General features: G+C 42.3%; 1 protein-coding gene across 1 annotated transcript in view; it reads right to left on the bottom strand.

Annotated features, from left to right (window-relative positions):
* Positions 1-14,875, bottom strand: part of LOC119649598 (CCN family member 4) — a 236,649-nt gene that overhangs the window by 78,695 nt on the left and 143,079 nt on the right. The window contains exons 4-7 of the mRNA XM_038051812.1: positions 13,278-13,357; positions 13,032-13,176; positions 6,705-6,916; positions 6,121-6,273 (exon numbers count right to left, since the gene is read on the bottom strand). Of these exons, the coding sequence (XP_037907740.1) occupies positions 6,121-6,273; positions 6,705-6,916; positions 13,032-13,176; positions 13,278-13,357 (590 nt within the window). The remainder of the gene's footprint in view (positions 1-6,120; positions 6,274-6,704; positions 6,917-13,031; positions 13,177-13,277; positions 13,358-14,875) is intronic.

The raw sequence follows: 14,875 nt of genomic DNA, 5'->3' as shown, positions 1-14,875 counted from the left end.
ATTAATCCGAAATGAATCTTTAAGAAAGCTGTGGCTTTGGTTCCTGCTGGTATGTGGGAAGCCATAAAAATCGGTGCAATATATATTATTATGAGAGGTACTGCCACGCGCTCACAGCAATTCGCAGCCATGCCATACCAATGGACTTCATCTTACATACGGCGCTAATAGCAGCCCTTATGGGCGGAATTTGCCTCACGCAACTCCCGGCACGGTTGAACGAGTACAAGACTTTTCTGTCTCCATAAAATTTCTAAGAATATGCTGGGAGTTGAATCTCCTGTGTATCTTCTTGGACAGACGTATTGTATTTGGATACATGAAATTTCCATTTTTGACCTTTTTTGACCACTTTGACTATACCCGATGTTCAATTCGATATGGTAGTGATATTTTATCTCTTAGGGAGTAATAAGTTGACATGAAAGAAGATACTGTGTTCCTCCATACCAAGTATCTAGGATTCCGTATTGCTTTCACACTAAATGTTCCTTAGATTTTACCGCTACGAGGGGTGTTGCGGCACTACGCCTTCTGATGCAATATATATATTGCATCAACACACTGTAACGTTGATAACAATCCAACAGATAGTTGCTATAGTCCCTTTCTCTCTGTAGCCACTTTGAGCCTCCCCCACTCCTCATCGGGTGATAACATTTCCTCATTAACTGAGGTGCTCTCGCTCGTTTTCCAATGAAGGTGCTGTTTATATTAGTGCTATAGCCAAGCCGCTCCACACCCTTCCCTGTTCTAAACGGTTTGAGTAAAGTCCCAAACGCTGCTGTCAATGCAACGGTTCCTTCACACTAAGTTTCCTCTTGAATATGTACGTCATTGCTGGGACATAACCTTCACAGATCACTCTGTTCCGATGAACCGGTTTCAACTTGCTTTCTGTATGATGTGCCACCAATGTTTCTACAGTGCAACCTGGATTTGGCATCACTCCGTGCTCCTCTTCTACTTACTCAAACGAGTCGCTATTGCATAACCACTTCATATCCAGGCGGGCTTATTTTACCTCTTCTGAAGATATGACTACATCAAAAGCACCGGATGCTCTCTCTGTCTTGTCAAACTGATAATGGATGTCACCCTTAGTGGTAAAGTAGCCTCCTTGAAGGTCATCTATTTTTATGGCTCCGATTTCTTGGATCAGCCTTCCTTTTGTCCTAAAAGGGTTTTCATATAACGTTATCAGTGGAATGTGTATCGTGTCATGTGACTTTTAATATATTTTTGGAATGCTGCGGAAAATTATTCTAGGAGAGAGGAGGTTGAAAAACGTGCATTTAAACATTGCCGTATATGGACCTGGAGTTCGAACAAATGATACAGAAGTTACCAGTTAAGGTTTACCGATTGGGCGTGGACATTATACTATACAAATATCATTCTGGAAGAGAAATGGTTACTGCATGGCTAAGTTAACAGATTAAGGTACAAGACATTAAAATATACTTCATTTTCATCCCGTATTCAATAAATATGAATCTGCTCACTCTGGTCGCGTTGACGCCCCAAGATAACTGACTTCACCATTATACTTGACAGTTGCATGTAGTTAATTTTAAACTTTTTACTACATCCAAATAGGGTCCATTTACATGTGCCAGACCACCAAACTGAATATCAAAACCCTAAGATTTCTATAATATGCTCTTTCACAAAGGCAGGCAATTTTCCTGGTTATTTTCAGAGATGAACGGTTTTGTTTCGGCCGGGCGCCTATGAAATATTGCTAACCACAATACCCTGTTGAAAAGTGAAACTGTCGTGACATTTTCCTCCATTGTTGTGGCGTTTGAACGAACTCTTCTGTGAATTGGTAATGAGGTCGTCTTCTTTCTGAACTGGTTGCTTCAGCAGGAGGCCGTTCCACTTTATGTCCAAGTTGGTGGTTTTTTATAACTTCTATAACGTGGTGGCCTGCATGCACCGAAACTGCTACTATGTTTTTGTGATTTCATGTAAACTTTGGTCTATTTCATGAAGTCACGACAGGCAGTATTTGTGATTTATAAAACCTGGTATTACCAAATATTAACTTCGCTTCGGTTTCTGTTGAAAAGTACGTATTTAACTGAAAAGGTACTGAAAAATAGTCTCGGCCTACTTTTCAGAAGTGCCGGGCACTATCCCAGAACAAATATCTAGGTTTCGTCACGCTGTGCACAGAACTTGCAGGGAGCGTGTGTAGATACCCCTAACTTCCCCCAGGTGGTAGTTTAGTCAGCAGTGATCAGCGAGTATTCCCAATATAATATAGAGGTTAATCTTGGTGAGCTTTAGAAAGTACCTTCAACGTTTTAGTCCGTATCGCCCATGAGCTTCCTAAGCTGCTCTATTCCTGGTAAGCTCGCCCAGTATAGGTTACTCAGTTCTTCCTCTATATTTTTCAGTCATAGCCATAAACCCGTTTCCGATTCCACAGAAGAGTTCTTTTCCGTGTAGAGGCGTCTCTGTTCCTTCCCTGGCTAGTTTGCTCGCTGCCTCATTGCTTTCTGACCCCACATATGAGCCGAGATTGAGAGGTTTTCATCCCAAAAAGGATGTCATTGGGCAAGCCTCTATCCATCCACTGATACATACGCAGTCCAATTTTTGAAGTTTATGTGACTGCCTGGCTGTTGTGCTGAATTCAGTTCTTTCAGCTAAGATTACCGTCCCATAGGTAATCATAGGAGAGACTTTTAAGTTTGACCTTACCGCGCTACGAGGCTATGGCACGGCGGACGACGGATAAAACTAAAACGAACTGCAAGCCAACAAGCAGGACGCTGGACTGCACACAAACTGGCCAACCAGGCGGAGGCACATTTTTGAAATATTGAGAGCCGGATAATTATACCCAAAAAGGGAGAAATTTAGGCGTGAAGCAGTGGATGCCAGCTCAACATTTGCATACTGCGAGGACAACAAAATGCAGGGATAAGCAAAAGCACGTCTGAGATCAATACATCAGCCGGAAATGGCGCAGGTGTTAAATAGTACCTGCGTTATCTAAAGAAGGTCTGAAACCAAAAAAGGCTGTTAAAAAGGTTCTGGGCAAACTTGTCGGATTACAGAATAATCAGATTCAACATTGAGGCCAACTCTGAAATAAAAATAATAATAAGGAATCCCAGGAGAACGGATTGAGGTTGCTATGCAAAGCGGCTGAGCAACAACACTATTCACCTTCAAGGGGGCGATGATATCAGGAGCGAACTGGAACTAGAAACAGTGCTCAATAAAGCGGTCATTGCCCCATGTCGGGGTAAGACAATTAAGGCATCCAGGGTTGTAACCTGAAATAGGAACCTAGCTGGAATGAGAACAGAGATACGAAAACTCTTCAACGGGGAAAAACAAACCAGAGACTGGCCCAGGTACAAAAATGCATGGATTCTTATAGCGACGCGGTCAGGGATTCAATATGGAACCGTTTCAAGAAATTCTGTGAAGGGATTGAACAAACCGCAGATGTAACCAGGCTATACAAAGCTATAGCCAAAGACGGGGCAACATCTTATGTTTGTTTGAAGGAGGATGGGACATTTACCGAGAAAGTGTAGGAAACAGTATACTTGCTTCTCAGAACTCATTTCCCGGGGTCCTACCCTACGGCGGAAGACGACAACATTCCGCCTAACAGACCAAAAGCGAATAAAAGGGAAAGAAAGAAGAACTGGAAACTAGCAAAATAGGTATGCTCGGAAATTAGAGTAAGGTGGGCAGTGGGAACTTCTAAACCACTGAAATCATCTTAACAGAGAGACCTAGAAAACATCTTGGAGTCTCTTTTAAGGGTGGTATGCGCCAGCATAGCCCTGGGATATATAGCAAGGGCATGAAGGACGAACTCCTAGATGAGCTAACAAACACTGAAACACTGAAATATGAGGATACACTATGTGATAGAATCTAAATGGGATTAAGCTTTACTGTCATCAATCCAGCTAAAATCACCATAGTACTATTCACTAGGAAGTATAATCTTGATCAACTAAGAACCTTAACGTTACATGGTCTGGAGGTGAAACGAAAAACACAGGTCAAATGTTTGGGAATCACGCTGGATACAAAATGTTACTGCCTTCCGCCTTCGGGTAGGACCCCGAGATATGAGTTCTGAGAAGCAGATGAACCCTGTTCCCCTCATTCTCCGTAAATGTTCATTAATGTCGTAAAATTCGGGGTCCGATGATCGAGGGGGGGAAGATCCACGACGGATCCCATCCTCAATTGGTGATCCTGTTGCTTCAGATGTTCATCAGGCGTGACCCTCGAAGTTCCAAATTTACCTTGGTATCCCCAGGCCATATGAATGGAGATTGCCCCTTATAAGTATGAGTTCTCGGAAGTTAGGGAGGAGAAGGAGTTCTCAAATGAAAGTACCGATTGAGGATGTGAGCTGCCGTGCATCCTTCGATCTCGGAGCTCCAGTGAAAAACTCGGGATTTGGGTCCGCGATCGAGCAGTACCTTTTCTCTATTTTGAGTTTAGCCTCGGGGTGTGTTCTGATCTTTTTTTTTTGTTTTTCATTCCGCAGGCAAGCTTCCATTTCACCCCCTTATAGTGAAAATCAATTTCGAAGGTCCCAATTCAAAGTAATAGCGATCTATTTCAACCAACCTTGTTAGACTTCACTAACTTCGTGGTAAATGTCTAAATTCTCAGTAAGAACTGTACCTTATCTACTTGGATTACTCTAGGTCCATTGGCTCTAACATTTTTACTGACCAGACCCGACCCTCTATTTAATCTTTTTCTGTTCTATGGCAAATATCCACTATCATTTTTATTTTACGTCATTGACGCTGATGAGTTCAGTATCTTTTTCTGTATAGCTTCCCAATAAGCTATATGTCTTTACAGTTAAACATAGACATGCTCGACCACCGTTGCTTTGCGTTAACGCTAAATGTTAGCAATTACCATTCGCTGCTTAAATTTTCTCAGACTTTATTTTCCTGTTCTCTTGGCGGACGTCGTTCAGCACATCAGAATTCCACCCAAAATCTCGGTGTAACCATCGATGCTAAACTCCACTATGAGAGCTACAACCAATTTTTACTGTCCATAAGTTAGTCCATAAGTCTCCCTGTTGCCAACAGTTTGAGTTTCGCCTCGCCTCTTATATTGATAATAGTGATATGTGTCTCACCGGAGGTTCTCAGTAGCGTTGATTCTTGAAATCCAAAGCCTCTCCTTCGTAGTGATTACATTTATATTTTTCCACTCTATAGTAATTTTCTACCTGCTAGACCTTATGCTGCCTCCTATTGGAGAGATTTTGCAATGTGATTCGAGCATTTGATTGCAGTTAGCATTTCACGGGGGAATTTCAGTCATTTTTTTCAACGGTTACATTTTCTTCGCAGGTGACGCCTCTTTGGGATTTGCAATCTTGTTGATTGGTTTAACCGTCCAGCTAACCTTTGTCCCTCTTCCATATTGCAGTGAAGGTATTGTCTGGCTCAATTTTGCGTCCTAGGTAATACAGTACGCTAAGCTAATGTCTCCTAGTATGGCGCTTATATTAACCTGATTAGTCAAGCGTTTCTTGATAGGGTCTGGTGTCATCGACGAGAAAACCCCGCTTGCCCACTTCAATTTTCCCCCACTACTGTCCTCCGATAGGTGGAACTTTCTGAAAGTCTTTGGATTTCCATCCTCTATGTATTGGCTAAGTCTTTAGGGTGAAACTTATTCATCTCGGCTCCGTAAGTATACTCATATCGAATAATAGAGTGTACAAGTGGATAATATCAAATATATTATAATTTCAGTGCTCATAAGATCCCCCAACAATGTAAATCACAAAGTACTAGTTAACCGTAATTCCATTCAACGCATTCAGTATTTTATGCCTCTTTAGTACTGAAATACACTCAATTTCGCAAGGACTCAATAGAACGAGCAGCCACTTGCCACTCCAGCCTATTGGCTCTAGTCGCTCGTAATTCCCTGCTTCTTATTGTACAGCTACCCATTATTTTCCGAGCCTGTTCCCACAGCTATTCCACTTGAAGATGGCATCAAATCAGAAACAATGGTATTTACGCTAAGTATTTTCTGAATGGCAAATCAACTCTAAAACTAATTAATTTCTACAATAGTTGTGGGACTTACTTGAATAGTTGTAGATACTGAAGGCACACAACATTTGTCTGGATTTTGACATCGGCCGCAAACTTTAGGCCGATACAATTTTCTTGAAACACAAGAGCCAAGACGGATCCGCGCCGTACCGAGCCTTTGAATGCTGCGACACTCGTGTCCTTTCTGGAATGAAAAGGGAAATGAGTCGAACACAAAAGGATGGAACTGGCATCGCAATCTCTTGTCAAATTTCTGGGAATCGCTGGAGGATGTAATAATGAGAATGTCTATCAAATTAACAATACTTCGATGATGAAATGTGTGCCTTCTCTGCAAATTAGTAACTTGTGTAAGAAGACATGTTCATTGTGTATTTGGATAATGTGAGGATAAAATGTAGCACGGGAAAGATTGTTTGACTTGCTTATAAGGTTTTATTTTTTGGCGCTTCATAAAAAAGTAATAAAGATGCGTCTGTGGTGAATACGTGTACAGCGAAACACAAAAGGATGTGTAGCTTATGAATAAGCAAAGTAGGAACACGAGGCCGTTAAACCTGATTTTCCCAGAAAACTTCATCAAGATCCTGCTTGCGGAGCAGGGGCGTTACTCACCCGTATCCTGTGTTCCTGTAATGCGAAGTTGCTATTCACTAAGTTGCTATTAAAGTTATTGTCATCGCATCTTCGACTCTCGCAAAGCCTCATGTTACTCAGCTGGTGGCATCCGGCTGTCGTGTTGGTGAACCTCGTCGACATACCAACACCGCAAAATGCGGAACACGGCGTCCAAGGACTCGATGACGTGTTGTAGCACGTTGCCTTCACTACGTTTTCAAGAAGGAAGAGAAAGAAAACACAAACAGAATGAATCAGTGAATGGGAGCTCGTTAATGCTTATTCTTATCTGGGGAGCGCGAGATATCAACTCATTGAAGTTCCTGCACGAGCTTATCGTGCACGCGGCCACGGCGAGCAGCGACGCCCTCCAAAGGATATCCTGAGGTTGACTTTTTATTATTCATAAAAGCGCTTTGCATGCGAATTCCAAGCATGGATTTCCAAGAGAATTTGGCTGGGGACTGGATGTTATTAAAATAAATATAGAGTACCGACACGAAGTCCTTGCAAGCACGAAATTTTCGTTGCGAGCTATCTGGGAATTTACCTTGCCTTCAATTCTTTTCAACTGGAAATCCAAACGGGTATTTATCATTTATTATTGATTGTTATGTTTGGAGGATTTTACGCTCATTCAGACTCGTTGCATCCTACTGATTTCGAATAAGTTAATCGAAATCAAAGAATACAATGGAATGGGATTTGTTTTTTATGGCCAGTATTTCAATTTCCATTCCTTTGAATTTGCATGATATACTCTCCCAAACAATAAGATAGAGAGGTAAGAATAAATTGCTGTTGACGTAATTAAGGATAAGGTAGGGTGACATTTGAACTCCCACTATCAGCTACCACGTCTGGTTTAAAAAAGGCAAGGGAAGGATCATTGATGGTCTTAGCATACTATGAGAGTGGCATTTAGGCGAAAGAAAAGGTTTTCGGGTCAGCTAATGAGTATTTCTGAGACTGACTACAGAGACAAAGACTTTCTTCCGGTTTCAAACCTTAACTAACAAGAAAATCCTTGGTGGCACTATCGAAAAGCGTCAGCAACTTCTTTTGAGTTTGAGCGGGAATTCTTATTACATAACTTGATGAGCCTTTTTTGACTAGCATGATGTGACGTTTTTGGACAAGTGCATTGCCGTATGTAAGCCAATCATTCTGATGTAATTAAGTGACCAAGAACGATGGACTTTCGAATATTTTGTAAGTTGTCAATTAATATCTGTAAATTCAACAAAGCACCGGTTTTTAACTGGACACCATTTGTTCGAAGAGGAATTTTTATGATAACAGTTAATTACATAATCGGCTTTCTTCTTCAGCGCGTCCATGCCGAGCTGTTGCTGACCTCAATGAATTTGAGGCAGTGAAAGAGAACCTGTTTTTGATCATCTGATCAACTGAATGAACTGAACAACATAAACCTATTTTAGTATTTTATTCATTTTTCACAATCAAGTGTCGACTTCCTGAGACGCTCGCATTCAATCTCTACTGTTCTGCGCCAAATGCTCTTGGGGCCGATTCCACTGCACGGCATAGCTAGCAATACAATTGTTGTCCTTCCCTAATGGGTGACATATCCACATCCATTTCGACCTTCCAATCAGAGTGCGTACGAGTGGCAGGGCTGTGCGCCGACTAAATTCTTCGTTTGAGATTGTGTCAGGCCAGGGCCATCCGATCATATGACGCACACAGGTATTGACAAAAGCTTTTGGGTAACAGTGGAGCTATTTGCATGTGCTACTCCCATGTAGCAATACAGAAAGGACACTAGCACAGAACCACCTCGACTTGATCTTGGCGTTGAGATAACTGCATTTCCAGATTTTAGACAGGGCAGCGAAAGCGTAATTAGTGCTGTTACTGCATAGATATACAAAGTGACCGACGGCTTCAATGCTCGCCCCATTAATGCAGACAAGGAGAGTACGATGACCCGTCAGACTGCGAACTGTTCAGTCAGAGCCATTTGGCCAAGGTCCGATGTTTGAGGAAAAATGTCATCGGCCATTGAATTCCTTCACGCCCTCTAGACAAGGCAGCATCAAGAACGTTACCGATAATAGGAAGAAATAATATCGATGACAATATGCAACCTTGCCGGACTCTGCTTGAGCCCTCAGAATCCTCAGATTTTACTTATTCAAATCGGTGAAGAGCAGGGCAGCGTAGATCTACAGTCCGCGCACTGTCGATCAAGAGATGTTCTTTGATGGGTTCCAATATTATTTAAGCTATTATCTTCGGAACGGTAGGGAGTACACAGATACCCTCTCCAATTATCGCTCCCAAACCGAGTGCTCTTCTTCGGAATCTCAGATTTCCAGATTTTCGTATGAATGGAAACAGCACTGCTAGTGAAGCGATAAATAATTCTACGCGGCAACCGTCAAATCCAGCAGTTTTACTCCGTTTGAGTGTACGGATGGCCGAAATTATTTCTTTTCTGTTTGGCACAACAGGCCGTATCCACATGCTACGGTGACGAAACATTTCATCCACAATAGAAGGAACCTTACGGGATGTGATACGGTTACCCAGGTCAAGTGTCGAAAGATTTGTGACCGTGATGGGGCATACACTTCTGAACTCATGGTGTTCTGCGGCATCTTCCGGGTTCTAGGACAATAGCAGATTTTCCCTTATCACGGTGAACACTACGCTGAATTTCTTGGGATTTTCTTCGGTATTGGAGTTTGAATGCGTCACGCCCGTCATCACTCGCAATGGTCAGTAGAGCTTACAACCCTTTCGTAATCGATCCGCTTGCATGAATCAGTTAGCCAGATCCTATATACCCTTCGGAATGAGGCCGATGACCTGCGTAACATCGAAGAAAAGAGCATTTTTTATGGCGGCCTAATGCTCATCCATATTCTCAGGCAGATTGCTCAGTATATCTGCCGCCCGATCAGCAAGATAGCTCTCCCACTCTCGTGCGACAGTTATACAAACGGTCAATGTTGAACTTTGGGGTCGCTCACCAATCCTGCAAAATAAAAACGGTGGACGCACCACGTAAGCGAACATAAGTGGCTATCAGATAGTGATCCCTTTCGAGGACGGTGTTAGCGCGTTCCTAGTTAAGGGCATCCAGAAGACAACCCTTAATTCTACTGCTGAACGCGAAGTGGTCGATCTGGTTGCGCGTGTGATGTCGGTCGGTTGAAACCCAGCTAACCTTACCACAGGCTCTTTGGTAGAAAAACGTGCTACCAATGATGAAGCGATGAAGTTGTAGAAATCCACGAACCTCAGACCACTATCGTTACGGTCGCCAAGACCGTGTTTTCCCCATCAGATGTCCGAGCAAGATGCTGTCAGAGTCCATCTTGACATTCAGATCAGCCGTCACGATTAGAATGTCAACTTTTAGGAAGCCTCCCCCGAACTCCATTTAATTGCTTGTACAAAGTGTCTATTATATCGCGTCTGCTACCACTTGGCTTTGCAGAGTACAAAAACACACTGGTGCAAGACGGAGAGAAGTACTCCCCTCCATCTTACTTCGTTTGGGGCCAGATTGTCCAAATTCCAACTCAAGTTGGAGAGAGTGACTGTTCTGAGGAACCTGACTACTGGGGGAGTGGCAACGTAAGGTCAGTCTCTATCCGAGGTATTGTTGACGTTTCGGTGGGAACAAAAATCCTAGGAACAAAAAACTAGTCCACAAATTTCTGTCCATTTCAGTCGCCTTTCACGACAAGCATGGGAGGCATCATCAAGATTACCAATCGGAGAGTGAACGCCATCGAGCACATCATCATTTCACATATCGACCGGACGTTCCAGCAGGACTGCTAGCGAATGGCATCGTTATTAGCGACCAAGCCAGAATTCTGAACGAAGGAGATGATGTGTTATTCAAAGTAATTATGTTAGATTGTTAGTTCACACGCTTAGATGTTCTTCTTCCTACAACGCGCAAGCAATTTAAAAACTAAACCCAGTGATAATTGCAATGTACCTCGAGTTCATCGTTGTTCTTAACCAATATTTTCGACTGTTTCTCATTAAGTTTTACGTTTGGAATGTTCTTTTTAGTGTATTTTGAAAACAAATGTGTCCGAATTCGTGAAATAGGGTAACGTTCCATTTCTTCTTAGACTTCACTGGCTGAATCTATATGAAGTTTAGCTCATAAATTTTGAACAGAATCACACGTAGTTGTCGCCTTTGCTCAATTCAATCTTACTGGTGGTTTTGCTCGGTCACGGCACTCTGCCCAAATTGTTTTTGGTTATTGTCGTTGTAAAGACATGCTGCGTGAAAATAAAGAACTCACGGAACCTTCTGCCGTCCTAACCTGCATTTCGGTTAAGGTGCCACCTGGAGGGCCACCGGTTCCTCCAGTTGGAGACGCATTTCACCTTAGCACGCATCATGACAGACGCCGCTAAATTTAATCATGCTTTGGTCGGCCTAGATGGGGAGCCATTTGCATTCATCGTCAACGCGAGAGATCTGGAGAAACAGCTCATCAGGCGACTGTCACTAAGTGAAGCTGAATTAGTTGCTAATGGATCTGCCGCTTGGCGGCCTCACCCCCAGCAAGCCACTGACATTGGAAGATGAGACAGCTGTATGGGACAACGTTGAGTCTAAGCTCCTTGAGTCCTTCTACCGATTACCGGAGGGCCATACTAGCGTGCACTGATGACGGTTTTCCAGAGGTGCTAGCCATGACTGCGGAATCCACGAGGTTCATGGGCGCCTCCTCAAAAAATGGGCGTTCTGGTACGCATGTACCGCGGTCCACATTAAGCTCCAATGTGTGCTGGTAAAATCGTTGCTTCGCAGATCAGACCATTAAATGTATCAGCCCCTGTAAGCTGGGGTCTAAAAATACACCGAAAGTAGTCCCTGCTTCTCGTTAAAGCGATCGAAATGCGCGGGCTAGAACTAGCGAGTTTTAAAACTCTATTACTACCGATGCGTCACTATGACTATGAAATTTGGCTATCGAAAACGGTTTATGATATATTGGTATTGGTATATTCATGATTGCGAGCCAAATCCTGAAATCGTGTGAGTACCACAAAGGGCCGATTATGTGCAGGTGAGATGCTTGGAAGGATTGGTAGGCCGAGGGTTCACGTCCGCCTCTTTCATATCATATTTTGCAGTTTAATGCATTGCCTGGGCTATGACGCAATGCCCTTGCTGGGGAGCAACCTCAAATATTTTAGGATGGCTAACGATGAATAATTCGTGGGGGTGCTAGATCGTGCTTCAAAGGAATATCCAAAAATTTGTATAGCTGGATACGTGACTAATAACTCTCAAACGTAGGTGAGGTAGTCCCGCTGTTTCTTTTTTCTTTTTATTTTTTTGCTTGGAAAAGAAGTTCAATGGCATATGACGATTTTCGATGCATCGGCGAAAACAGCTATTCAAAGTCGAAAACGTACGCCAGTCTGCGATAGAGTGTACAAAATCGTGGATGGGTGGAATGGCGTATTAGTCTGGAATCATCTGAGGACGCCTGTAATTGTCACAAGGTGTCCTCTTTCCTCGCAGCTGTGAGCTTCAGCATTGCTAAAGAGCGCACCTCAGAAAAGATAGGGGAGCAAGTAGTATTGATGCAATGTAATCATGTTTAAGAGACTACACTCAATAGTGGTGTTGCGATTTTTTTGGAGAAATGTGCGAATGTTTGTGCCTACATCGTCGAAAATGATTGTCCAAATTCGGTAATATGATAATTCATATTGGCACAGAAAATGTGCGCCTAAGATGGGAGTGCTGATGCCGTAATAACGAAGAGCCAAGAAAACATGCGTCCAAGTTATAGACTCACGCCTACGTGTCAAAAGTGAAGATCGACAAGGAATTTGTTGCCACGATTTTTAATGATTGCGGCGTTAGTCGATTATTCTGGGATGCGGGAAGAACCAAAACTTCAGCTCCTGTACCTACTAGGTAACGGTGCCGCCTCAGGGGACTATCAATTGTTTGACAATGTTTTTCCGTGTTTCCAGGGCAGAGCCCTTGGCAAATCCGGTTTCCTAGGGAAATTGTCCAGAGGCTATTGCATTTAGTGGCCCTTTCGGTGAATCTTCGGTTGTACCAGCATGCACCTGCACTTGTCGATTCTCAATTCAGAATTAATTTTCCACATTGACCAGCGAAATCCCTTTGCAGGGAAGTGTTTGAAATGATAATTCCAACCCTACTTTGGACTTCGAAAGTGATAAACTCAATTAGGGGAAAACTGCAAAGCTATGGGAAAAAGACTTTTGGAACTGCTAAGCAATGATGTTTATGTATTTATAATTCCATCGATAATAATCAAAGAAATTGGCTTACCATCAGCTGTAGGCGTCTCGCAAAGCCATACTTTGCAACAATGACCAGGCACTTCGACGAGCCGTGGGGATCGGCACGATACTGTATTTTCAGGAGCAGGCAATTGCTCCTTGGGGCACAATGACGAGCACGCATGGCGACCATTCTGAAATATTATAAGAGGAAAAATTATTTAAATTGCTGATAAACACCTTTATTTAGTGCATGAAACCGAAACAGGTTTTGCCATGAAAGATATAAACTTACCTCGCATACGCACTGTGTTCTACAGTCTAATTTGAATGTCTCTCCATGAAGATAAGTTCTATTGCCGACGGTGCAATTAGCTGAAATTTGAAATTAATAATTGATTTGGGTCAGTAATCAAAATATTTATTGGCAGCTATTATCTGAGAAATATAATATAATAATAATATATAATGAGAATATATATATAATAATAATAGGTAGGATCGTCCGAGCCTAAATGCTTGGCACCTAGTGCTAGTATTAGGTAAAATCCGGCATCTGCCGAGATTGTGATAACTCGGATATAAATAAGCAATGCAGCACCCATTTTTTCACAGATTGGATAGAACTCACAGTTGCACCTGAACGTTTTGGATGATTGCATATATAAATTCACGCCTCACTAAGCAAGTCGATGTACTGGAAGCTAGACGCTTCGAGTGTAAGGATTTTGTGATCTTATATGAGGAACTTTCTATGCATGTTTTTCTTTTCGCACGTAGCTAAAAATTCCGAACATTCCTGCACCTTGTATTTCCATACTTTCAGATATATCTTATGATCAACAAATAACCGAAATTTGTAAAAAAAAACGCAAAATGTTAAATTTTAATGAATTCCTTTATTATCTTCTTCCAAGTACTCGGCTTGTGAGGTTATACATTGATGCCAGCGTAAAATCCAATTTTCCATACACTTTTCGTAGGCCTGTTTAAGTATGGCTTTCAGCTCCCGCAGCGAATTTTCTCTTATGGCTTCTGTCGTCGCAAATCTCCTTCCTCTTAATGGCAACTTGAGTGTGGGCAATAGGAAAAATCACACGGGGCCATATCGAGTTTTTGGTCAAAAATTCCAAAACAATCAACGCTGTGTGAGATGGCGCATTATCGTGGTGTAAGTTTTACGAATTATTTTTCCATAAATCGGGCCTTTTCTTACGAATGGCTTCACGTAAACGACATATAACGCTCAAATAATATCCTTTGTTGACTTTTTGACCTTCCGGACGGAATTCATAATGCGCTACACCACGAATGCCGAAGAAAACTGTCAACAAAACCTTAATTTTGGATCGATTTTGATGACTTCTTTTCGTTTTCGGCTCATCAGGTAAGCACCATTCCGAAGATTGTTGTTCAGTTGGTATGTCATCCTCGTAAATCCATGTCTTGTCATCAGTTGTGATGTGTTTGGCGAATGTGAAATCGCTATCTGCATTGGAAATCATCTCTTTAACAGCAGAAACTCGCCGCTCTTTTTGAACAAAATTCAGAGTTTTTGGTACGAGACGAGAAGCAATACGTTTCATACCCAAAAAATCCACCACAATGTGTTCAGCCGATCCCTTTGAGATGCCCAATAACACAAGAACCTCGCCGATTGATGCAGAACGATTTTCCAACACGATTTGCTTCGTGGAATCAATATTTTCTTCGGTAAATGATATTGTTGGGCGCCCAGGACGTTCATCATCATTGAGACTTTCACGAGCATCTTTAAATCTTTTATACCATTCGTAGGCCTGTGTTTTCTATAATATATACGCGACTTTCCAAAGGCCACTTGCAATATTTTAAGGGATTCCGAACAAAAAATTTTAATTTTAACACAAAATT

The sequence above is a fragment of the Hermetia illucens genome, chromosome 2 (genome assembly GCF_905115235.1).
Source record: "Hermetia illucens chromosome 2, iHerIll2.2.curated.20191125, whole genome shotgun sequence".
Taxonomy (NCBI): domain Eukaryota; kingdom Metazoa; phylum Arthropoda; class Insecta; order Diptera; family Stratiomyidae; genus Hermetia; species Hermetia illucens.
The sequence above is the reverse complement of the archived record's forward strand: the minus strand, read 5'-3'. Positions and strand labels throughout refer to the sequence as shown.